Here is a 25,999-nt window from a genome sequence, read left to right as displayed (position 1 = left end):
ACATGTTACTCTTGCAAAATTATTTGTGGTCTAAGGTGCTGCCAAAATAGTTGCCACTCCATGCTTTCCAGCTACCTCTCTCTCCTCTACATAACAAATGCAAAATCTCTATAATCTAAACTCAGCACTGGTCCCAAGATGGGACCCCCAGATTATTCCAAGACCTTCCAGTCCCACATTCCACCTGTTATCCAGTCAGTGGTGTCACTAGGGTTTGCGACACCCAGTGTGGAAGGCCAGTGTGTCACCCCCATGATGAACCTCCTCCCATGCAGTGGGCAGGGCAATGACCTGGGCAGTGGGCATGGTGATGCACCATCACCCCTCTCTAACTTTTGACAGAATAGAGATATTTCAGCGTGGTTTGTTTCATTGCATTCTGCATGAAAATACACATTGAATGATATATGACATGAGGGTATTATTCAAAAATACCAAGGTTTTAACATTTTGGCCAATTGTGGTGTCACCCTCCCTGTGCATGTCACTCGGTGCAGCCTGCACCCCCCGCATCGCTCTTGCGACGCAACTGCATTCAGTTGCTGCTGGTTCTCCTCCCAATCCCTACGTTTGAACACTGCAGGTCCCAAAGACACAGCATTCCTGGTGATGGCTCCACTACTGTCGGACTCCTTTCCAGGAGAGACTCCAGTTCCCAGACTTGCTCTTTTTAGGAAGAAGCTAAAAACATTTTCCTTCGGCAAGGACTTCCTGACTGTTTACTGGCATTAGTGCTATTTTACTGTTTATAGATACAGTGTTACATTATGCATCTATGATTTTTATTCTCATCAGTTCTTTGTAAATTGCTTTGACCTCCTAGAAAAGTAAAAATTACATAAATACAGGCAACCCTCCATAGCAGCAGATCCAGTATCTGTGGCTTAAAAATCCCCCTCCCAAAGTACATGATTGATGTGCTTTTCATTGCAGCCTTTCCTGGGTCTCACTGGCTCTTTGCTAACTGCAAAATGGGAGCCGAAAACAGGAAGTGATGCAAGACTGAAAAGAACATGACACTTAAAGAGCGTAGCATTGCTTTCTTTTCAGCCCTCTGTTGTGCTTCCTGCTTCCATTTCACAGTCACAGCAAAAAGCTAGCAAGACCCAGGAACTGCCACAGGAAGACTGCAATTACAAGCAGTTAAAGTCATTTGCACGAATGGGGGGGGCAGGATGGGGGATTTTTGAATTGCTTTTGTAGGGTTCCCTTTTATTCACTGTTTCCATATCTTTTGTGGGGGGTGGATACAGGGATATGGATATGGGGGGACACCTGTAAGAGTGAAAGAAGAAATGTTGAAGAGAGGGACCTCCACACTGGCCCCTTTTTCCCTTTTGAATGCAGGGTCCAAAAAGCAGGAGTAGCTAAAGAAGAGGGAGGCTGGCACCCCCACTGATCAATTGCTGATTGAGGTAATGGCCTCAGATAGCATCACGGATGGGCTGACCCAATTAATCCAGCCAGAAGCAACTGTAGGCACCAAGATCTTGGCCTTCAGAGGCTACAGTGATTTTTCTCCACAAATCCTGTGAAAGCTACTGAATCCGACAATATCCATGGGGTTGCTAATGATGCATCCCAACATAAACCGACCTCTACGTTTTTTATGAAGATTAAATCATGCAACAATAAATGCTCCTCTCTTTTGCTCTCAGAGCAGGCGCACCAAAGAGACTCACTTGTCCAAGTAGACGGACGAGAGCCCATAGATGCTGTCCATCTTTTCCACCAGCAGGTTAAGCTCGGAGCGAAGGTGCGGAGTGCTAGATCCTGTGGGGGACTTGTGCAGGAAAATATTGCATCTCTCAGAAAGTTGCTCCACATCAGCCTTCAGGTGCTGCAAATCCTCCTTCAAGCGCTTTGGAGGCAAAAGACTTTGGTGAGCAAGGACAGAGGGGCAGGCCTTTCTTCACGGCGAAGTTCCATAAGGCATGAACTTCCTTTAAAATTCTACCGATGCCATGTAAAACTATTGCTGGTTTTCAAGCGAGCCCTAAGGCTGCATGAGAATGGACAGGGCTACAAGCATGCCATACCCCCAAAAGCTAGCTTGTGCACCACAGTGCCCAAACCTATCCAACTTTTCAGAGGCAATGCAGCCATGCTAATGGGGCGTGCGCTGCATCCTGTGGTGCGGAGATAGACACAGGCACCACCTCATGGTAAGGGAATGTTTGCTCCCTTACTTTGGGGCTGCATTGTGGTCGTATTGGTGCTGGAAAGTTGGATAGGATTGGGCCCACGGTCACTTTTCTGGAAAGCTTTCTTGCACAACACCCAAGACCTCTCTCCCTGCTGTAGTATGTGAAACTGAAACCACTATATATGCCTCCCCTATCTCCAATTGCTTTCCCTCTGTCTGCTGTCTTCCCTGTGTCAATATACAGGAAAGGCCCCCAACAACACAGCAGCTACCCAACAATGATATGTCAAGTGCCACCCTTTTTACCCAACAACACATCAGCCACTACCTCCACTGTTCCTTTCCCTGTTCCCTGGAAGAGAGTGGCTTTGAAGAACAAGGGAGACCCATGTCCTTCACACTTCCTCTTCCTTTTCAAACCCAGGGTGACGATAAACAACAGAGTTGGGTGGATAGGGGCACAGGCCCCCAACAATCTGCTGCCTCAGACCACTACCTCAGTTGGCCTAATGTAGGGGCCGTCCCTGGTAAGGACTTCTTTCACTCCCTGCTAGCTGGGTAAGACACACTTTTTCAAGTGGGTGCTCCTCTTTTATTTAGCATGGGGAGAGTAACTGGCCCTCCTCACCCTAGCGGTGTCTTTTCTAGTGGCTGTCTGCTGGTGTTCTTTTGCATCTTTTTAGATTGTGAGCCCCTTTGAGACAGGGAGCCATTTAGTTATTTGATTATCTCTGCAAACCGCTTTGTGAACTTTTTGTTGAAAAGCAATATATAAATACAGTTAATAACAATAATATATGGATTGTAAACCCCTCTGGGCAGAGACCTTTTTTATTCCCTTTTATTCCCTGTATATTGCCTTAACAAGATTTAAATGGGATTCTGGAATTCTCAGAATAATCAAGATCTGCATCACATTTTACAACAGTGCTACATGACAGTTGTAAGACATGAAGAGGTTTCCCATTTTAAAATGGGTACCTTTTCTAGTGTCAGTTTCTTCCCTGACCAAAGCAAGCAAAATATAGCAACTGACAGGCTCTCATGAACTCTCTCAACACGCAGCAACTTCCACAACACCATTTTTTATCATTGTGTGGAGAACACCCACCTCTTGCTCAGCAATTCGAAAAGTGTTTTCCTGCAAAGCATCTCTGTCCGTTCTGGTGCTGCTCGGTGTCCGTAAGGTCCCCACCAGCCGCTGCTCACATTCCTCCAGGTGAAGGCGCATGTTCTTCAGCTCAGAGAGGTACGTCCGAGAGACCGTCTCGTCTTTGTCTTCTGTTTGCGAACATGCAAAATAAGCAGAATTAATTGAACTCTACCATTTTCCCCACTTAGTAGCAATTCCTTTAAAGCAGTGTTTCTCAAACTATGTGTCGGGACCCACTAGGTGGGTCGTGAGCCAATTTCAGGTGGGTCCCCATTCATTTCAATATTTTATTTTTAATATACTGGGCAGGTATGTGACTGCATTTGGGGAAATGTTACAGATTTGTACTTTTAACAGGCTAATATGTATATGCTTTTAAACAATGATAGTCACTCCTGGGTAAGTGTGGGTAGAATTCCAGCCTAGGATTGTTAAAAATGTTCCTGCTGGATGATGTCACTTCCGGTTCATGACATCACTTCCGGTGGGTCCTGACAGATTCTCATTCTAAAAAGTGGGTCCTGACGCTAAATGCTTGAGAACCACTACTTTAAAGCATATGTTTCAAAATATGTTTGAAGTCTTACTTCAAAACACACTCAACAAACAGAGCTGAGGTTGAGCCAGGAATAGGTTTGCGTTTGGGAGAGGGGGCAAAAACTATAGTCTGATCCTAGCTTGGAGGTTGCTGGTTTGTGGTACTTGTGCTGGTGTGGCTGCTGTTTTTTATCCGTATAATTCCCTGTGAGTCAAGTCATGACATCACACAGAGTTGTTTTAAGGGCAATGGGGTAGTGACACCTGCCAGCCATCAAGGAGGCCACCTCTGGCACAGTCCAAGATGTTCTAGCACATGAGGTGATATGCCACCCTTTTTATCCAACAATACAACAGCCACTACCTTCCCCCGCTACCTGAAAGAGTGGCATTCAAGAACAATGGGGACCCATCTCCCCCACACTTCCTCTTCCTTTTCAAACTCAAGGTGAGGATAAACAACAGAGGTGGGTAGATAGAGGCAGAAGCCTCCAACAATCTGCTGCCTCGGGTGACTACCTCAGTTGTCCTCATGCAGGGGCCAGCCCTAATAAGGACCTCTTCCACTTCCTGAAATGATTCCATTTTCACCACCTGTGCAAGGCAGGGTGGCATTGGGGCAGGGGGCAGAACTATGATTTAACCCCACATAAAACCCAGATAGCTGGATTTTAAAAAAAATCTTGTTGCCCTTGAATCCACAAAGGCAGTGTGAAGGTCATTACCCGGAGTGCTACATCCCAATTTAACACTCTGAGGGAAGGTATAGGAAAACACAGCTTGCTTGTTGCTGGTACAAGGCAGCAAGGAAGCCAGTTGCCTCGGATCGTGCGCAAGTGTAGCTAGTCGCAGCTAGTTTTTTATACTCAGTTCAACTCATAGGCAAGGCTAGCAAAACTAAGGGAACAAAAGCCCAGTAACTTTCCACTTTCACTGCCCAATCCCCGACCCACTGGCCTACCCTCCACCTTTGGCCATAGTGAGCTGGACCATACTGGAGAGATAAGAGACCACAGGCACTTTGACGTAGGTTGCCCTTGCTCTGGGGTATTGTAGTTGCAGACTGACCCTTGAGGCCCCGCTATCTCTAGGATAGGGATGCCCAAACCCTGGCCCTGGGGCCACTTGTGGCCCTCAAAGATTCTGAATCCGGCCCGCTAGGAGCCCCCAGTCTCCAATGAACTCTGACCTTCCAGAGACTTGCTGGAGCCCACACTGGCCTGATGCAACTGCTGCCAGTGTGACGGTCAACTGTTTGACCTCTTATGTGAGCTGTGGGACAAGGGCTCCCTCCACTGCTCACTGTTTCATGTCTGTGATGCAGCAGTGGTAGCAAAGGAAAGGCCATCCCTGCTTTGTGCAAGGCCTTTTATAGGGCATGAGCTATTGCAAGATCTGCATTCATTCATATCAGTTCCATCGCTATTGTATTCATTTATGTAAATTTATTCAAATTTGAAATGTAAATCAACTCTCTTTTTTTTTCCTGACCCCTGACACAGTGTCAGAGAGATGATGTGGCCCTCCTGCCAAGAAGTTTGGACACCCCTTCTCTAAGACAAGACACTGGGTGAGGGGTGGCTTGCAGCTTCTTGCTAACAAGCATCTTTGAGGCCAGAGCTAATGTTAAAATGGCATTACTTTGGTCAGAGTTTAGTGACAGCTCTTGGTTCATGGTATCAATCTCTTACACGGCTTATATTCTCTCCTTTCCACTGTGGCTGCCCCCCCCCCATGTTATTCTAGGTTCAGTCAGATTACCATTTTCCATTGACTGTAACAGCTGCTGGAAATGCTCTTTGCAAGATTCTACATCTTCCTCCAGACGCAACCGATCAGCTACAGAAAAGAGTTCCAAATCTCGGCTGTCCTCCAGGAAGTCATCATAATGCAGCTGAAGGCTCCTCATGGTCTGGTGGCACTCTCCTGGAGCCAAGGCCCGAAGCTGGATGAACACAGAGGCCACATTTATACAAAGTCTTGCAGGCTGAAATAACTGGACTGGGGGGTCAACGACAGTGTTTTCCTTTGTGTCCAGGCAAAATAGATGTGCAGCTGCTTTTTCACCCTCCAACGTATCTGAGAAATTACTCCTCCTGAGGTTAGACCATTCCTAAGGATGACTGAGGGCCCAATCCTATCCAATTTTCCAACATTGGTGCAGTCGCAATGCAGCCCTGAAGTAAGGGAACAAATGATCCCTTACCTTGAGGGGGCCTCTGTGACTGCCTTCCTAACAGAGGATGCAGCACACACCCTACTGGCATAGCTGCACCGGCACTGGAAATTGGACAGGATTCCCTGAGGCACCTCAGGGGGATAGGCCTGAGGTGCCTGCCTCTGCTGGCCCACCTGCATCCATCACTCGTCCTGCTCCCTGGATTAGAAACGAAGAAGAGAACTGTATGGAGAAGAGGTTGGCTACAATAGCTCATGGCTATTCTCTTCTCTACATCAGTGATTCCCAAACTGTGCATTAAGACCCACTGGTGGCTGATTTTGGTGGGTCGCCAAAGGGTGATCAGATAACTAATTACCTCAAGTCCTGGGTTATTCAAAAGTCATCTAATGTTAGGTGCTGATAATTACCCTGAAAAGAGCTCAACTCCTGCAGTTTACTAGACAGCTGCTAAAGTGCCCTGCAAAGAACTGAGCTCTTGCAGTTTGCAAACACATGTAAGTTTACGGAGATAAGTGTTTGAGGTCTTTTTCTGGTTATTATTACTTTTAAATAAAATATTCTTTCTCGATTTCTTTTTTTTTTTTTAATCTGGTAAACCCAGGTGGGTCCTGACAGAGCAGCCATTTTTGAACACTGTGCCGTGGCACACTGGTGTGCCGTGAATGGTCTCCAGGTGTGCCATAGGAATTTGGGAGAGGGTTATTTATTTAGTAGGATCATTGGGGGATGTGAACCCCCAACCAGCAGTGTGGTGTGCCTTGTCAATTGTCAAAAATCTGATGGTGTATCTTGACCATTTTAGTGCCTTCCCAATGTGCCATGAGGTGAAAAAGGTTGCAAATCACTGTGATAGAGTGTGGGTCATAGTGCTAAAAAATTTGGGAACCATGTTACAGTTTCCCACCTTCTCAAATCCAGGGAAGCATTATGGCCTGGGACGGCCTAAGGGCAATTTGACCAATTTGGCTGAATTGGGCTCCATGCCTGGAAGAGCCCCCCACACTGGGTCAGTGAGCAGTACAGACATAACCATGACCTTGCTCTGTAGCTGATGCTCTGGCATGGAATTTTCCATGCAGAAACATTTCAAGGAGAGTGTGGTGAGCAGAGTATTGCTGCTGGACAGCCCCTCCCTCTTGCCCACCCTTGGGTTCAATTGGCTTCAAATCACCCCTCCCCCCAAAGCAGTTGGCAGTGACACTGCTACTGGGTGCCTCACCACTGCTGTGCATTGGGTGTGCATTACAGCACTGCAGGAATTTCCAGCATTACCTTGTCTATATTCCAGCTTTGTACCAGAGTGATGTCCTTCCGCAAATAGTTCCAGGAGACCAGGCTCTTCATGTTGACATGGAGCTGGTGCCACAGGGCCATAACCTTCTGGTACAGCTGTTCCACTCTATAGGAGGAAGACAGAACAAAGCTGAGTAGCTACCCCAAGATCCTATCTAAGGAGCTCAGTGGCACAGCACCAATAGTTCACTCAAGAACGCACCATTGTTTGATGTTCTTATTAAGAGGTCTTGCATTGGATATGCCTGGAATGGCCAGGAGATCAATCCTGAACCGTCCCATCCCTAGCACTGAGTTTTGGTTAAAAACTTTCCTAGTCCAAAAAGAGTTTCATAATAAACACGCCAGCCAAGATGCTCAAGAAACCATCAGAGGAGCCACTCAACTGAGATGAACACTGGCTTTGATCAATGAAGTAAACAAGATTCCTTTACCTGCTGGCCATATCAATGGCTTCTTTGTTGGGAGGGGGAACCAAGAAGCAAACAGAGGGGACCATAGCTTCATTCCCTGTGGGACTGATCACTTTCCACTTGGTCCGCTGAGAATTGTCTTCTAGCACACACTCGTCGTTCTTGCAGATGGTGATCTGTGTAGGCAACCAAAGGGAGACTGTGATCCAGTATGCAACTGCCAGGTCCTCTTTTTCCCCATAAAGTGTTCTATTTCAGCATGCTGGCCAATTTGCCCCCCTTCCCTTGTCTATCTCAACTTAATCTGAAGCTTCTCCTATTTTTCCTTGCAGTTTCCCAGAAACAAGATTCTAAAGCCTTCTTAAACCACTTGCTGACAGTGTTAAAATGCAACTTGAAATGTAACTTGCAGAAAGTCCTCAATTAAAGACATTGTTTTGGGGGGAGGGGCCAGACAGCAGACGAGCCAACATGCCTTTCTCAAGCTCTTGAAAGGTACTCTGTTTTTCCCCAAAAACTGCGAATCCGAGGAGATCCAAGGATTGTTTGTCAGGAGAGACAAACTCCTCCATGTGATGGAACGATTCATGAGGTGATAAGGCCCGGCCAGGGGGGCTTTCCCAGGAGATTCCACCATCTTGGCAGCAATGGTGAAGAATTCATGCTGAATCAAGCTGAAGGCCCCAGCAGGGAAAGACGTTGAAAGACTTAAGTAAGTGTTATTCTGTTTGTGTGTACCTGGCGTGGACTGAGAAATTGATTGCCTGATTTGTTTTTTTGCAGTGAGAAGAGGAGGAGGGGGGAAGTCTGCCCCCCCCCCCGCTGTCTATCAGTGTGAGGAGAAATCATAGAAGAGATTTACCAAGCTTGTTATGGATATAAAGACAACTTTACAACTTTGAAGTTCGGTGAATTACAAATTAACTGTCCTTGGAAATTTGTGTATTGGAGCATTTATTGCCTTGGTTTGATGCTGTTGTTTGGGTTTGCCTGAAAGAGTGGCTGGATTGCCTGAAAGAGCTGGCTGAAAGAGCTGACATTCCTGCAGATTGAGGAATGGCGTTGCCAAAGCTACAACTATAAACAAGATAAGAGAAATATAAATAAAACAAGAACCGTGCACCAGTGACATCTAGTGACATCTAGTGGATTTAAAAAGACATTGCAAAAACTGGATTGTGTTTATAATTGAAGCAAGGAAGATAACACGCTGTGGACATCTAGTGGTTTTAAAGAACATTGCAAGCAGAAGGTTTTACTTGACTTTATAATTTTTTCTGTTATTGTTGATGAGTGACTAGAGGATTGATTGTTGATGTGATGCGATGTGATAATTGAAAGATAAAGTGAAAGTGATTTGTTTGATATTTGAGCTTTATAGGAAGGAAGAACAAAGGTGGCGGGCAAAACAGTGAAAGTCTGAGGCTTACCAGCGTCTGAGATGCGACTTGGAAAATTAGTAAAAGAGGAACCAAAAGGGAAAGACTGGAAACAGACTGTGCAAGACAACATAGAAAAACTGTTGGCAATGGTAACTAACAAACCAATCTGTACAAACTCAAGTTAGTGTGGATGCTTTAACTAAACGATTAGATGAACTTAGTGGACAACTGATGGAGGTGAAAATTACACCAGAAGAAAATAAACAAAAGATTGGGAAAAAAGATAAGAAAAGATCAAGCTAAAATATTGGAGATAGAAGAAAATCAACATGATGCAGAAACAACGTTAATGGAAATTCAGATGGATAGTGCAGCTCAAGTGGTGAGGATACAAAATATACCAGAGGAGAAAGGAAAAGATACATCGCGACGGATTGTCAGATTAATATCAGAATGGATTGATACACCGATGGAGGAGATATCTAAAGAACTGGACTCAGTGAGAAAAGTGAGCACTTTTATCTGAGAATGACCAAGAGAAATCCATGTGAAATTCATCAGAACCTTTTACAGAGATAAATTGCTGAAGGCCTCACAGGAAAAGGAATGGACAGTGAATGATAACAAAGTCAACATTTTGAGACATGTTCCATGGAGAGTGAGGAAGAAGAGAAAAGAATAGGAAAACCTGACAAAATTTTTAAGAGAAAAGCAAGTGCCATAGAGATGGCTTTCTCCAGAAGGTATGTTTTTTTCAATATCAGACACAGAAATATAATATAAATTCAATAATGAAAGCAGAAAACTTCTTGAGTATAGTGATGAAAGACGAGATAAGAAACGAAGAAAGGAGGAAGAGAAAACGAGAAGAAAAGAATTAGAAGAATATAGGCCAGAAATGGAGTTGGATGAAAAGAAATCAGATCACTTAGAAACAACAGATGAATCAGGGAGGGAAGAGCCTAGAGGAGCGAGTAAGAGGCGCTCACCAATAGCAACAAGAAAAAGACAAAAAGAGAGGAATAGTAAAAAGAAACGTGATGTCTAATGAATAGGGCATTGTTGATAAAATTAGGAGAAGTTTTCGTGGCTTCAGATGAAAAAAAAAAAAGAGGTGTTGCCATTTATGTTAAATAAAGATTGAGATCAAAATAAATACATGCATTACAAGATGGATTATTAGACTTTGAGATGCAAGAAGAAACAGTAAAACAATGCATGATAAAATGGGCACAAAATATAGGCCATAATATCACAATAGATCAATGGGAACAGATCTGGAAGCATAATAAGAAACTTACTAGAGTAGCAAATTTCATATTATTTTTGACATTATAGATAAAGAAAACGATGTATACCTAATTATTGTGATTTTAACTGTAGCGAGGATCTTATATGCCAGATATTGAAAGGATTCTAAAATACCAATGAAAAATGAATTAATAGAGAAAGTGATGAATGTGGCAGAGATGGACAGACTTTTGGAAATTTTGGAATGATAACGAAGGCCAATACAAATTGAGTAAAGAAAAAATCCTTTTATGATTGGTTGAAAATAAAGTTTTAGAAATATATGATAGGGCATTTAGATGATTGTATTATGTATATATATTATATTTGCTATGATATGATACATGAATTATGGATGTAATTCATGGGTCCCTTTAGGGAGAAGGGCGGGATATAAATAAAGTTTATTATTATAAATGAAGTTTATTATTATGGATGAAAAATGATATTGAGAGGTAAATTTAGAAGAGGAAATTGATTAAGATATGTAATGATTTATTAGTTTTAGTGATATACAATGGTGATGTATGATTTTTTGCACCCTTTGTGTGTGTGTGTGTGTGTAGTGATGTTTTTTTGTGTTGTGTGTTATGTGTTGTGTATTTCTGTTTGTAGTTGTTTTTGGAAAATAAAAAAAATTAAAATTAAAGACATTGTTTTAAGTTGTTTCATTATAAAGTTGATGGGGGGGAAATCAACTCCCAGCCAAGGTCACTGGCTGTGTGGAGTTTGCACATTCTCCCCATGCCTGTGTGGCTTTTCTCCAGCCCAGAAAGCTCACATTTATTTCAGAAATATGCTGTAGAAACATAACTCTTGTTTATGTACATCAATTAGCCTATGGTAACATTGGTTTCATTATAAGTCATTTTGCTTAAAGTTGCAGTTTCCAAGAACCTATTGACAACTTTAAGTGAGGACTTGCTGTACTAACATTTGCCCTGCCGTAGCCCACCTACCCCCACCCTCCAGGTTTTGGTTGTTCAAATATTCCATTTCACCCTCTCCTCCCGATCCATGAACAAACTGACCAGACCCTGGAATCCATGGCTTTGGAATAGAAAGCATCCAGAGCAGTGGTTCCCAAACTGTGGGTTTGCAGCCCACCAGTGGGTCACGATCCACTTTTTGGTGGGTTGTGAAACTGACAAGGCAGATTAGACTATGTGCATCAAGGGTTAAACAACCTGCTACTTGGGAGGAGCACTGCTGCCCAATCACATAGAATCACAGAGTTGGGAGGGACCTAATAGGGTCATCTAGTCCAACCCCCTGCCTTAGGCAGGAAATCCTCTTAGAGCATCTCCAACAGGTGCTTGTCAAGCCTCTGCTTGAATATCTCTAGTATAGAAACAAGCATTATAGCTACAGAGCCTTGAGCAGCTGGTAAAATGAAACTTTTTTTAAAGGTGGGTCCCAATGCTAAAAAGTTTGGGAACCACTGAGTAGAGTCTGGATTCAAAGTCACGCACCTCTGATTCAGGGAGATCACCTGACATGGGAAGTTTCACTTCAGTGCTTATCCACTCACCTCAATTTGGCGATAGTCACAGACAGCCTTCACGGAGATGGTGTTCTTCAAAACGTGGTCGGGGTTTCGTGGCTTCAGCTGGACAATGGTTTTAGATCTGCCCACTAAGCTGGCGACCGAACTCTTGGACTGGATCAGCTGCTCTTTTTCATCCTGTCCAAAACAAGAAGGCAAAGTACAGTTGAGACGGGCGAAAGGGCGAGGAGAACCCAAGAATGGTGATAATGCCACTACCCCATATCTACATTCTCAAGAGTGCGGATCTTCTTCAAGGGCATTTTTGAGTTCCGAATTCAGGGTCTGTCCACATTTCATACTATTCCAAGAAGTGTAATTCCTTATCTCCCATTTATCTTCCTTGCCCCACTACTCCCAAAGTTGCATGCAAGTTAACACATGACAACCAGACCCCCAAAGTCAAAGTTATCTACAAAACAGTGAACAGTGCAACAAGGCCCAAAACCTGTTATTTTCCATTGTAGAAAACAAAAATGCTTGATTTTGGCAAAATAAATGAAACAATGGCCACAGAAGTGTCTGAAAAGATATTTCAGGAAGGCCGATGCATTTACAGAAGCAGTTTAAAACCTAGTGCTGGAAAAAATGCAAATATGATCTTGAAAAGAAAGGGGGGGAAGGAAGGAAGAAAAGAGAGAGAAGCTTAAAATCAAGCTACCTGTGCCTGTCCAAGGTGAGCATGGTTGGAAGAAATACAACTGTAACTCATTCATTATGATAAAAGAAGCAACACATAACGGGGGCCAGAGTTTTCATTTTGGACTGCCTGCGGAAAACTTGAGCAGCAAAAGCCAACTCCCTCTGGTTCGCACATTCTATAAATCAGTGGTTCCCAACCTTTAGGAGCCCACGGACCACAGAGGCAAACGTTGGAATTGTCATGTACCACATACAACCCCCTGCATCCCCACCAGACAAAAAAAAAATTACAATTCAATTTGATAGCCCATGGGGGAGAGCTTGGCAAGACAACAGAAATGCAAGCTGCAGGGGTTCCATTCTCAGCCCTCTCTGGTAGTCCATGGGGAAGCATCATGCTGTGTCATCATCTTTTTTTTTCCTGAGACCTTGTGGACCGCTTCTCAGGATCTCAAGGACCACCTGTGGTCCCCAGACCACAGGTTGGGAACTGCTGCTATAGATGATGCGGTTACAGGTCTTTAGCCAGACAGCAAGTGTATGGAAACAAGCAGACTCCCAGAAGCTCAGCTCCCTTTGTGGCTATGGAACAACAATAAAAGACTTCCCCTCATCCTTGAGTCCCTCCCCACCAATGCTTTCTGGTGACCTCAACTTTTAAAACTTCTAATTCCCCCTTTCCAAGACGCTAGGGAAAGTTTTGCCCACCATGGGACTGGTGTCCAGAATGCCACTCTGCAGAGAAGGCTTTCCACCCTACATCTTAATGGTTATAATTGCTCATCATGCAGATCAATTAATATAATGATGATTTGAAAAGGAAATGAAGTTAATTCATGGAGGACAAATGTAACAGTGGTTCCTAGTCATGGTGGCTGTATCTCTCTCCAAGATTCAGTGGTACGTGCCTCTGAATATCAGCTGCAAGGAAGCCACAGCAGGAGAGAATGATTTCATCTCCTGCTTTGGGATTCCCAGTAGTATCTGGCAGTTACCACTATAGCAATGTTTCTCAACTAGTGGTAGGGGTACCACCAGTGGTACTTGAGGTGGTATCTGGTGGTACTCGTGGGACCTCAGGACACCTGCCACCCTTCACTGAGACTAGGAACGTGACACAACGAACAGTGGTAGGAGACTCCAAAGCATGCTTTTCCATGCTTGAGAGAGCCCTTCTGTCCACTCTGAGCTTCTTACTGATGTTAGTTGCATCACGTCTGGCCTCTCAACCCAGACGTGCCACGTCTGGCAATGATATCAGGCCCTCTCACGTCTGGCAATGATATCACCAATTATTTCCAGTGGTACTTCAAATAGGTGGACTGTGTGATGTGGTACAGTGGAGGACAAATGTTGAGAAACATTGCACTATAGAAAACAAGATGCTGGATGAGATGGGCCTTTGGCCTGATCCAGTTGGACTTTCTTATCAACATCATCACACTGAGTGTCTCTATGTTCCTCACTGAGATGCTGGTGGAGGCATGCCACATCCAAAGACTAGGATCCAAGTGCCTGAGTGCTTGATAGATCTGAACACTGTCCAGTCCAAGACAGAACTTCTTCACCATGGGGAGGATGTTGGCTTCCTCTCATGAAGCTGAACAAACAGATGTGCCTCCTCCTTAATCAATCCTTATAGAGGAGGTTCCTAAGCTTACCTGGGTCACAACGCCTCCTCAGCCTCTATTTCCTGGCTCAGCCTCACAACATCCAAGAAGGCAGTGCCCAACTCTCACATGATCTCAGGAGATCCAAAATGGTGGTGCCCAAACCTCATGAGATTTAGATGCCACCATCCTGGATTGTGAAATCTTGTGAGATCCAAGATGGCAGCGCCTAACAGAACAGTAGGAGATGACCCTGTGAGTGTGCTGCGATGCTCTAAGATGTTGTGATGCACTGGGAATCCCTCCCTTATAGGAGTCACCTCTTCCCTTCCTATCTTCCCTTCCTTCCATGTCCAGCCTTTTGCTCCAATGCTTCCCTCAGCCTCGCTCTTTCCATTCGACATGCCAACTTCCTCTTCACCAAGAGAGAGGGGGTAGGGAGTACATCCTTGCTATTTTCTTGACAGCTTCTCACCAACTGTTGATAAGTGCTACACAGCATGGTAGTAGAGTTCATGCTTTGCATGCAGAAGGTCTCAGGTTGAATCTTTAGGATTTTAGACAGCAAAGCTGGAAGTAGGCCTCTTGCATGAGATTCTAGAAAGCTGCTGTCAGTTGGCATGGGCAATATTAGGTGAGATACACTGGTATAAGCATGTTCAAGGAGCAACAGCAGCAACCAGGATTAGCAAAAAAAAAAAATCAGGCGTGCTAGAAGATCACAAACATAGAGGTGCTTCGTAGAGAGTGGGGATGGGCAAGAACTGAAACAAACATCCTGGGATTTTCAAGGATGCAGGCAACACACCAGGATTGTTAAACAATACAAATCTGGGGACAATTAAAAAGGACACTGAGGACAGAGTTCCAACAGGCGTGCACATTCCTTACATCAAGTCTCTCAAGGAGCACCCACCATGGAATCTTGGAGCAGATCCTCCAGGCGTGTCAGGCTGGTGCTGCGATCACAAGAATACTTCCGTTTGATGGAGTCTTGGAGGTTCTTCAAGTACGTCTCCGAGTCCCGAGCATCAACAAAGAACTGCAAGAGCACAAAAGGGTTTTCCATGTAGCAAGAGAAGAAGCAGCAACTTTTTTTTTTTGCAAGAAGGCAAGTAGAAAACATCCACTTAACCCAATCAAAGCCCTCCTTAGAATCAAAATAAAGGTCAGTAAAGCAGGATGATGGAGGGGAGGAAGTCTGAGAGGTGGAACAGGACTTTCCCCTTTTAGCCACTGTATGGCTTGGGTCAGCCCAGGCCTGTTTGATCAGAAATGAAATAGACAACAACTCCTCAGGCAATACCAAGATTTTGCTTAATTGCATCGATCTTTGCACTGCCAAACACAAACACTGATTTCTTGTCCTACTAAGCAAAGCAAGAAAAAGAAACGAGAGAGAGGGGGACAGGCTTTCACTATTGTTCAGGAGCAAGGAATTAGTAAGGGTTAAGCCAGGGGTTCCCACAGTGTTTGTCACAACACCTTAGGGCAGGGGTGTCCAAAGTTTTTGGCAGGAGGGCCACATGGTCTCTCTGACACTGTGTCAGGGGCCAGGGGAAAAAGAACTAATTTACATTTCAAATTTGAATAAATTTACATAAGTTTACATAAATGAATATATTAAAGATGGAACTTATATGAATGAATGAAGGTCTTGCAATAGCTCAAGGCCTATAAAAGGCCTTGCACAAAGCAAGGTTGGCCTTTCCTTTGCTGCTGCTACTGCATCACAGATGTGAAACAACAAACAGTGGAGGAAGCCCTCATCCCACAGCTCACATGAGATGTCAAACAGTTGCCCTCACGCAGAGAGCAGTTGTGTTGGGCCAGTGTGGGCTCCAACAAAACTCAGAGGCTGATTGGAGACTGGGGGCTCCCTGAGGGCCGCATTGAGAGGCCTCGAGGGCCACAAGTGGCCCCACGGCCGGGGTTTGGGCACCCCTGCCTTAGGGCATTGTGGCACACTCACAGGAGCAACACAGGATGCCCTTGGTGGCCCCTCCTACCTGTTCTTCACATGGTTATCCACATAATGCCTGAAGCAGTACAATAAATGCCAACCCCCCCCCCAACCTGATGGTGTACCTGCTTTGCATTCGCTGCTGCTGAGATTCAAAATGGAAGAAGACAAAGTGTGGAGGAGAGATAACTATTCCTCCACAATTTTTCTTCTGATCATTCCCCACAGCCCTTTTGAATCCGGAGACTGGGAGGAAGGAGGAGGAAGAACAGAAAAAGGCAGATGAAGTGGCGACACTACGGGGGTGTGGCCCACACCTGGTGATGCATATGGGGGGGTGACACCACGACTAGCCAAACTTTTTAAAAACTTGGTATTTTCAAATAATATCATGGTGTTATATACCATTCAATGCATAATTTCCTGCAGATTGTCATGAAACAAACCGTGTTGAAATATCCCTATTCTATCACAAGTTATAGCCAAAAAACCATTGGGAGTTGAGCGATGGTGCATCGCCAAGCCCACAGCTCAGGGTGTTGCCCCACCTACTGCATGGGAGGAGGGGGTGATGCCCCACATCATGGGGGTGACATGCTGGCCTCCCACACTGGGTGACGCCACCGGGCAGATGCTCCCGTCCATCTGTTCAGTCAACTTCCTGTATGGACCGGCCAGGACAGGCCAGCCCTGCTTCCAGTTCCCTCAGCAGAAAGAGGAGGTGACCTTTCTAATGTCCAGGGTTGACTGGACACTGCACAGCTTCCTTTGGACTACAGAGCACCCACACTTGCTTTGGGGTGGCCTTTTTATTGTCCCCATACCTGGAAGTACGCCATGTTCTCCTTCACGTGCTGATCCACACACAAGCACAGCTGTTTGATCCACTGCCACTGGGTCTGCAGGGCCGCACCATATGCCTGGTGAGACAAAAGCCACACAAGAAGCCAGGTTAGAAGGCACTTGCATTGCTGCAGATGTGGCCAACCTTGCACGAAATGGGAAATTGATGTCGCCCACCAACTAGGGCATGCAAGCGGTAGCTTCAAGGCCCAGCCACAGCTCCTGGGACAATCTGATTGGCCATGCTCATGGCCAGGAGTGCAAGAAGGACCACCTGACTAAATGGCAGGTTTGTCAAGGAGTTCTGACAAGACAGAGAAAATAGCTGGTTCACTTTTTCATTTACCTGCTTTGCGTGACATAAGGTATGCACCGCTCCAAACTATTGTACAAAAAACTAAGCAGCACTTCATACTAAGCGATTTCATGGCTGCCAACAAGCTTTATAGGCACCATAAATTTGTTAATACATTGAAAAAATTAACACACACACGAAGCACTTGTGCATTTCCATCAACATTTATCTTGCAGTTGCACATACCAGAGAACCAGACCTGCTGCCTTATATACACACACACACACACCATCCACGGTAAACACACACATTGGCCACTACATGACATAAAAAGCACCCCTCAATACACTGGTCTTGAATTAAGTGCAGAAGGAGTTCACAAACGTGACAACCACTCCTCCAAGCCATCCCTTACCTCCACAGTCTGCTTGGCTGGGTGGTTCTCCAATGACAACATCTCAGCCATGTCCTGTAGGGAGCGGAAGACATCCTGCTTCTCCTCTAGCTCCATCGTGAGCTCCTGCAGAGCAGTAACATGCAAAACAACTGAGCATAGGTGGGGAGGGGGCAAAACTGGGCATGAGAAGGAGGTTCAGGGGTGGTTCAGGCCTGTGAGGGGGGCAAGGATGGTTGCAGAGGCTGCCACCAAATCCCATCCCCTGTCGGGCCTCTGATCCCAGCACAGGTCTCCTCTGTTCTGCATCAGCTAAATGATAATATCTCAGCTAAATAGTTGGTGCAACTCTGAGAAGACCCATGGGGCGGCAGACGCTCTACATGGGGTAAGGGAACCAAAGTTCACTTACTCCAAGGAGATCTCCAACTGCTTCCCCACCCCCACAGGATACAGCAGGTAGCCCTTTAGGCTTCGCTGTGCCACAGCATGGTGGCTGGCGATAGGATTGGGCCCACAGAAATCTTGATGAGACTGTGTAGAGACACCTTCCCTTTTTTTTTTTTTTTTTAAGTTACCAAAATTTAAGAGTTTGGGGAGAAGGTCTTTCTGCTGTTACTAAAATTCAGGTTCTGCAACCTGCCTGAAGGATCTGTCTGCCCCTGACTTCACTTCCATAATAGCAGCAATAGCATCAGAAAAAAGAAAACAAAACAACACGGGGAAGCCCCAAAGGGGCCAAGTGCTTACAAGGAAAGGGGTGGACTTTGTTCCACAGTTAAATTTCTGGGGGGAAAAACCAAAACATCTAGCCTTTTCCACTCACTGAGAAATAACTCCTCTTGGCTGCCATGTTAGGGTTGTTGTCACTCCAGTCATATGCCAGCTCCTCCTCTTCCTTTTCATTTAGCCAAATTAACTCTGTCGTAGCCTTGGACACAAACCCATACAAGCTCTGGAGGTGGCGCAGTCGAAAACTAGAGGTCTCCTGCACACAAAAAATGCATTTTGTCATGTCTTCTAAACCTCTGGGGTAGGGGACAGTCACCTCCCAGCACTCTCCTTCCTTCTTAGATGCTGTTTTTTAGCAAGCCCCATCCAACCATCATCAAGCTGTTCTTCAGGACTTTTCAGAAGGCCTCCCAAGGGCATTTTTAGGGCATCCTCTTGACTAGGAAAAAAGGTCGTGGCATATATACACTTTTCATAAATAAATTCGGCATTTGCACATAAAGCTCACGAGGAAGGTCACTCCAGGACCTCACACCTAGTGCTGTGCCAATTGTTGCCTCCCCCTACCCTAGCAATGACCCCCCCCCAGCCAATGCATGAGCCAGCACATGACCACTATTTCAGTTTCTTTTTGGATTTAAAAAGGAAAGAGGTACAGAGCAGAAGAATGGAGAAAATGATTGTCTCCAACACTTTCCCTTCAGCTCAGTTCCCCTCTTCCTTTGCAAATCCAGGGAAAAGGACAAGGAAACACGAAGGGAGACAGATGCACACTCACAACCAATCTATAGCCTTAAAGCAATTGCCTCAGTAGGCCTTATGGGTGGGCCAACCCTGCCTGCAAGTCCCTTTTCAATGGCACCAGTAGCAGATGGAGATATGGCCAATTTCTTCATTAAAATAATCTAGCAAACTGTGCAAATGCAGCACAGGAGATGGTCAGCAAACCACTTCATGAGGGTGTAGGAAGAGGGGGATGCTCATCACTAATTACATTTTTTAAAAAGAAAACCACAACCCAACATGTAGCCTGGGCAGCAGGTCAGTCACCACACAGCCATCAAGAGCCACAGATATTGGGGGGAGGCATTATACTTTCGCGGGTACAAAACATTATAAAGTGGGTATCCGCAAGGGATCTGTTCCCAGACCCGGGTGGACACCAGTATCTGCAGATATAGAAATCCATGGGAAGGCCTCAAAGGACCTCCCAGATGCAACCTGAAGACCCTTCCAGGAGCATCCAGGAGTTCTTGAGCCCCTTCTAATGTGGATAGGCACCCGCTTTGTGTCAGATCCACAGATGCCAAACCCGCAGATGAGAAGGGGCCACTGGATTTCAGATGTTTCTTAAATGAGATCTTCTTGCAAACTAGAAGCACAACCTTGATGGGAGATGCGAGGTGGAGCATGAACAACAAGGAAGGATTTTATGACAATAAAGGTTGGTTGGTTAAACAAACAAAGATGAAGGGCACATTTTGCTGCTCTGCAGGGCCTTCTACCACTCTGGGAAACTTAGAGCAAGATGCCCTATTGGCCAAACAAATAGGCCCCATGAGGCACACTCACCATGAGTTTACAGTACTGGGTCTCCAGCTTGCCCAGTGTCTCCGTGTAACTAGTGCGGAAATTCTGAGACATTTTACTCTAGATGCAGAAAGAAAAGGATAAAAACATTATTCAAAAGGTCAGACCTGGAGAAACAGCTACTTTTGAAAACATCTGCTTCCTCACTCTCACTCCCCCCCTCACTTTTCCAAACTAATGCGTTATTGGTATTTAGAAGATTTATCAGGGGAGATTCGGGGGGGGAGCATGGGTGCATGCCCCCCACAATTGTTGTGCCAGTGGGGAAGGGTACCCACCAGGATGGGGAGTGAAGTTGGGTGCCAGGGGAACTCCCACTGGGCATGGCTTTGGTGGCTAACAGTTTAGCTGAAATGGGAGCCCAGGTCTACCCAGCAGGTCTTTCCGCTCAGCAAACCTCGGCTGCAAGTTCAAAAAGGCCGCTACCCACCTGGTTGACCTGAGCTCAAGAGTTGGTTGTGCTTATGGCCCTCCCCAACACAAACACTAGTTTCACCCCTAGCATTTAAACACTACTTTTTAGCCAAAAATGTTCTCAAAGTAGTTTAATAGGGGAAAACAGGGCCTTGCTTTACTCTGCAAGTTTCCTGCTTACCTCGTACATCCTGGCCTCTTTCACACTGGAGCCCAGGTCTTCCACGCTGGCGTGGACGTGGCGCTGGACCTCCAGCTGGGATTCCACACTTGGCAAGTCACTCCCCCATTCGGCCCGCTCCAACTTCATCTAAAACAAGTACGGAAGAGGCAACCAGTCAGTACTGTCCAGTGTAAACCCAGGGAGAAAGGGACCCTCATTTGCTCATGACAGCAAACAACTGATTAAAGGCCCAATCCTATCCCATTTTTCAGCACCGGTGCTGCCTCAATGCAGCCCCAAGGTAAGGGAACAAATGTTCCCATACCTTAAGGTGGCCTCTTTGACTGCTGCCCCACCACAAGATGCAGTGCATGCCCTATTGACACAGCTGCACTGGCACTGGAAAATTGGATAGGATTGGGCTCCAAGGGCCCAATCCTATCCAACTTTCTGGCACCAGTACAGCTGCAACGCAGCCCTGAGGTAAGGGAACAAATGAGGACCTTGAGGAGGCCTCTGTGACTTTCTCCCCCACAACAGGATGCAGTGCATGCCCCATTGGCATGGCTGCACTGGAACTGGAAAATTGGATAGGATTTCACCCTGAGACAGTCACTCAACTAGAAACAATCTTTGTTGATTTTATCAGTAGATTCGTCAATTGGTTCAATTTGAACATGGGCATGCTTTGGCTTTTAGATGATATCTCTTCTAAGACTATGGCAATCATGTTTCCCCCTTTAGTGTGAGAGAAGGGGAAGTGCCTCTTCAAAGACGATGCCTGGCATTTAGTTTTCATCAAACATTGCAGCCCTACTATATACATTGCTATCATGACTTACACATCCAACATATGTGGCACTCTACACAGAATGAGAGGACAGGTCTCTTCCCTTACAATCTAGAGTAGCTGTTCCCCAAGTGTGCGACGTGATGCCTTAGGGCTTTAGAGTCAGGTAAGGGAAAGGTAAGGGTTTTTGGTGTAGAGAGGCACCATAAAAACAGGCAACAGCATATAACATGCCACTTTGATGCCAGTCCTGATTTTTCTGACTCCCCCCCTTTTTATTACTACAGTGGGCCCTCTTTATCCACAGGGAGTTTGTTCTGGAAAGCCCTGTGAATAGCAAATTCTACAGATCCTGGAGTACCAGTGGGGAAAGGGTTGCGTCCGCAATACCTGGAGGTCAGGCCAGTTCATGTCCACAACTTCCAGTTGCATCAAGGAGGCACCCACAGATCATGGAATCCACGGTTGCAGAGTCCATGGATAATGAGGGCCCACTGTACTGTCAGACCACAATGCTACTTCCCTTGTGCTTACAGAATTTGGCAGGATATAAGTACTTAAGAACAATCACCAAATATTTTTTTTTTCAAAATCACACCTATTGTCCCCTCCCCCAGACGAACACCTCAAATGCCCCCTTTTTTAATGTCATGCAACCCACCTGCATCTCTTCCACCCAGGAGAGCAGTTCATACACAAACCGGAGGCTGCCCTCATCTTCAGAGGAAGAAATGGCCACCAGTTCTGCCCGGGTCATGGGCTTCCGGAACCAAGAGGTAGAGGCAGTGGTGGCGCTGTGCGTTCCCTTCAGCAAGGGCTCGGCCTTAAGGTGCATGGTGCTCAGGGAGAAAGGCTGGACCAAGTCCAAGGAAGAGGGCGAGGAAAAGTGCCCCTTCCGGTAAAGGTTGGTGCATTCTAGCCTCAAGGTAACAAGTTCATCTTGAAGCCGTACAATCCTGAAAGAGAACCGAAAAGGCAGGGAAATTGGAGTGGAATCGCCACAGGTTGGTAGGAGAAGATGGTCGTTGTTCAACCAGGGTAGGATGTCCACATACACACAATCTATCTCAGGATACATCTCCACTGGGCTTTCGGAAGGTGATCCAATGTGCTCATCTAGCACCTCAGCTGGAAGCCCCCTTCACTCCCAACAAGGACTTTAAATCATCATTTTTCAACCAGTGGTAGATGTACCACAGGTGGTACCTGAAGTGTTGTCCAGTGGCACATGTGCTTCCCAGGGGACACCCACTGCTCCTGATACAACACTACAAACAGCGGTAGCAGGCTCAGCTTGGTGGGCAGATCTCCAGCCCATGGGTTTTGCATACTTGAAAAAGCCCTCCCATCTGCCTCGAGCCTGTAACCGCTGTTTGCAGCCCTGTGCCTGGCCTCCCAACCTGGAAGTAACTGGCGATGACCTCATCACTAGTTACATTTGGTGGTACACTTGGTGATAATTAGATCATTATAAATGTACATCAGGGGACAAGGTTGAAAAACACTGTTCTAAATCCTCCCCATCCTTTGGGATACTGAAGGCGAGGAGATACACCCAACATAATCTCTCAGTGGAAACAAAGGCAGCCCTGCCCTGAGCACAAGGGTGCCTGCGCCATGCAAAGAACCTGGGGTGCCATTCAGGGCATCAGAGTGAATGGGCATCAGATTGCCCAAAGGGGGCGAATCCACTGGGACATTCTGCTGCACGAGCCTCAATTAAATGAATGCTATCAGACTCCTCCGCTCCTGTTCATTCCAGTTCTGTGCAGGAGAATTTCTCAGCAGATTGTGCCTTGTGTTAATGAAAGTGCATTGTGAGCCCCACTTTAATTTCTGACCTCAAACACTAAAATGTTGTTATAAGGCCCTGTTTGAAAAGATACAACAGATGGATCTTCTGCACACCAGGAGTTTGGAACAATTGCCATATTTGGGATCAGGAACAAATCTTCTCACCCCACCTAGGACTCCAAATACCAAGATCATCCACCCCCACTGTTACCATAATAGCAGCATAACAGCATAACATGACAACATGATCAGCATAACATGATCAACATAGCATAACATGATCAAAAACATGCATTCTCTGCCAAACCCATCTGGTTTCCCAAAAGATGAGGCATGCAGACACCCCTTACTTGAAAACAAGTTCCTCCAGCTGGTAGTAGTTCTCATCCCGGAGTATTTGAACATCTGCCTGAAGCTGACGGAGGAGCCCTTCACACTCCTGGAGGTACATGACAACATCAGATTCATACTGAACTGGCTGACCTGACTCCAGGTGCGTTTCATCCTAGGAAGAGAGAAGATATTCATTTATTTATAAAGTTATCTATCCACAGGATTTTTCTAAAGGTCACGATATGTTGAATGTGGTTAATGCCATGAGCTTTCATATTAAAAACAAAACAACTTCTCACCTGTGACTCTCACCCAGCCATTGGCTGTGAAGTTGTGATGTCATGGAATGTTAACCAACATTCTAAGGCGCATTATCAAGAGAATGTGCCCCAACAATACAACTTTTATGAGGGATATGAAAAGCCTGTTTGGCTACACCACTCTGATGATTCCTTGGGTTCCCCTGTTTCTTTTCTGCCTAACTTTCTGTATATTTTTAATTAAGACAACTAAAATTAACAAACGCAAACGCAGAAAACCTTGAACATACAATAACACGATTACACACCCTAGAACATACAAACAAATATTGAAAGTTATGTAGCAAGTGTGGAGTCCTAAATCTAAATCACTTTGTTCTTCTGCAAAATCATAAAACATATTAAGGGTGCAATCCTAACCCCTTATGTCAGTGCTCTCCAGCACTGGCATAGCGGTGCCAATGGGACATGTGCCGCATCCTGCAGTTGGGTGTCACTCACGGAGGTCTCCTCAAAGTAAGGGAATGTTTGTTCCCTTACCTTGAAGCTGCATTGCCCATAAGGGGTTGGGATTGCGCCCTTAGTATCATATCTTTAACAGTCTATTACTTACTTCTAAAATACTTTCTTAAATTATTCTAACATTTTTTCTATTCCTCAACTTAACAATTATTTAATTATCAATTCTTTATTTTATTTTCAACAAAAGATTTTATCTCTGTATCAATGATCTACTCATCAAATCCATAATTCATTAGACCCATTTTCCCTGTCACATGCAGGAAGTCCACGAATGGTTTCCAATTGTCCAAAAAAGTCTTTACTGACTTATCTTTAAGTAATTTTCCTGTATATTTCTGTCTATTGCTTCCCTATATTTGGGGAATTTTAACTCAGCAGCAGCAGTCTAAACCATTCCGTAGTTGTGATCAGGAGATAGCTATTACTCCCTTTGTATAGCAAAGCCCATAAGCCAGTAGTTCTCACACATTTATACCTGGGACCCACTTTTTAGAATGAGAATCTGTCAGGACCCACCAGAAGTGATGTCATGACCAGAAGTGACATCATCAAGCAGGAACATTTTTAACAATCCTGGTTGCAATCCTTCCCACACTTACCTAGGAGTAAGTCCCATTGACTATCATTGTTAAAAGAATATACATAGTAACTTGTTCAAAGTACAGGTCTGTAACATTTCCCCAAATGCAGTCACATAGCATGGTAGCATCAAGACTAATATCTTAAAAATAAAATATTGAAATGGATGGGGACCCACCTGAAATTGGATTGTGACCCACCTAGTAGGTCCCGACCCACAGTTTGAGAAACACTGCCATAAGCCATGAAAGAGTGAAAATTACCCAGGTAATTCTCCTCCTCCAATCTGGTAAACCGGTTATGTCATAACTAGACCCAAACCCAAAAGAAGGACAAAAAAACCAAGACTCACAGCCTGCAGGGTGTTCCTTGCCAGAGTGAGCTTCTCCTCACAACTGAGACTGCCATTCTGAATTCTATTTGCAATTTGTAGCAGTAACTCCAGTCTGGAAGAGAGAGTCAGTCAGTCAACTCATCCCCCTTCTGCACTCATTACAGTTTTGTTAACTTTAAAAAAACCAGTTGGTTTCAACACAATAATTTCACACACACACACCCAAAAGGGTCAGTTTCGAACAATGCTGTAGTGCAAGTCCCAATCGCTCTGTTGCACAGGTTAAATTCCAGGTGGTTGGTGCTTCTACCTGCAGCGCATGCATAATTTGGGAGGTGCTGTAGCTTTGTAGAGAACCTGCTTCGCACACAGAAGACCCCCAGTTAGGCAGCAAAGGGCCCTTCTCTGCCCAAGGCCCTGAAGAGCTTCCACTAGTTTGTGTAAACAGCACTGAAGCAGGGAGTCTGCTCAGTCTGGCTCAGGGAGAAGCCAGGGAGAAGAACAGTCTGGCTCAGGGAGAAGCGGTTCCATATAAGTCAATCCCACTGCCTTCAGCCAAGGTCAGGATTTCAGCTCCAGATATGACACAGAGATGCACTTAAAATCCTAGGATGCTAGACTTGGAAGGATCTTGGAGGTGAACTAGTTTAGTGGTACCCAAATATACCTGCTGCCTCTTCTTCCTGGCTCAGCTTGGCACTGCCACTTTGGAACTTGCAAAATCACATGAGAACCTGGAAGGCAGCACTCAAATCTCATTAGATTTCATGACAGCCAAGATGGCAGCACCTGAAGAACA

General features: G+C 45.4%; 1 protein-coding gene across 6 annotated transcripts in view; it reads right to left on the bottom strand.

Annotated features, from left to right (window-relative positions):
* MACF1 (microtubule actin crosslinking factor 1) overlaps positions 1-25,999 on the bottom strand; it is a 270,575-nt gene that overhangs the window by 185,994 nt on the left and 58,582 nt on the right. For all 6 annotated transcript variants that reach the window (XM_066638188.1, XM_066638183.1, XM_066638186.1 and 3 more), the window contains 15 exons: positions 25,219-25,312; positions 23,523-23,677; positions 22,040-22,334; positions 20,607-20,735; positions 19,994-20,071; positions 18,516-18,677; positions 17,711-17,815; positions 16,982-17,077; positions 15,111-15,236; positions 11,928-12,080; positions 7,746-7,900; positions 7,291-7,417; positions 5,598-5,781; positions 3,258-3,427; positions 1,683-1,861 (listed from right to left, as the gene is read on the bottom strand). In XM_066638188.1, the coding sequence (XP_066494285.1) occupies positions 1,683-1,861; positions 3,258-3,427; positions 5,598-5,781; positions 7,291-7,417; positions 7,746-7,900; positions 11,928-12,080; positions 15,111-15,236; positions 16,982-17,077; positions 17,711-17,815; positions 18,516-18,677; positions 19,994-20,071; positions 20,607-20,735; positions 22,040-22,334; positions 23,523-23,677; positions 25,219-25,312 (2,208 nt within the window). The remainder of the gene's footprint in view (positions 1-1,682; positions 1,862-3,257; positions 3,428-5,597; positions 5,782-7,290; positions 7,418-7,745; positions 7,901-11,927; positions 12,081-15,110; positions 15,237-16,981; positions 17,078-17,710; positions 17,816-18,515; positions 18,678-19,993; positions 20,072-20,606; positions 20,736-22,039; positions 22,335-23,522; positions 23,678-25,218; positions 25,313-25,999) is intronic.

This window comes from Tiliqua scincoides, chromosome 10, assembly GCF_035046505.1.
Source record: "Tiliqua scincoides isolate rTilSci1 chromosome 10, rTilSci1.hap2, whole genome shotgun sequence".
NCBI classification, from domain to species: Eukaryota; Metazoa; Chordata; class Lepidosauria; order Squamata; family Scincidae; genus Tiliqua; species Tiliqua scincoides.
Note: the sequence above shows the minus strand (reverse complement) of the source record. Positions and strands in the feature narration are given on the sequence as shown.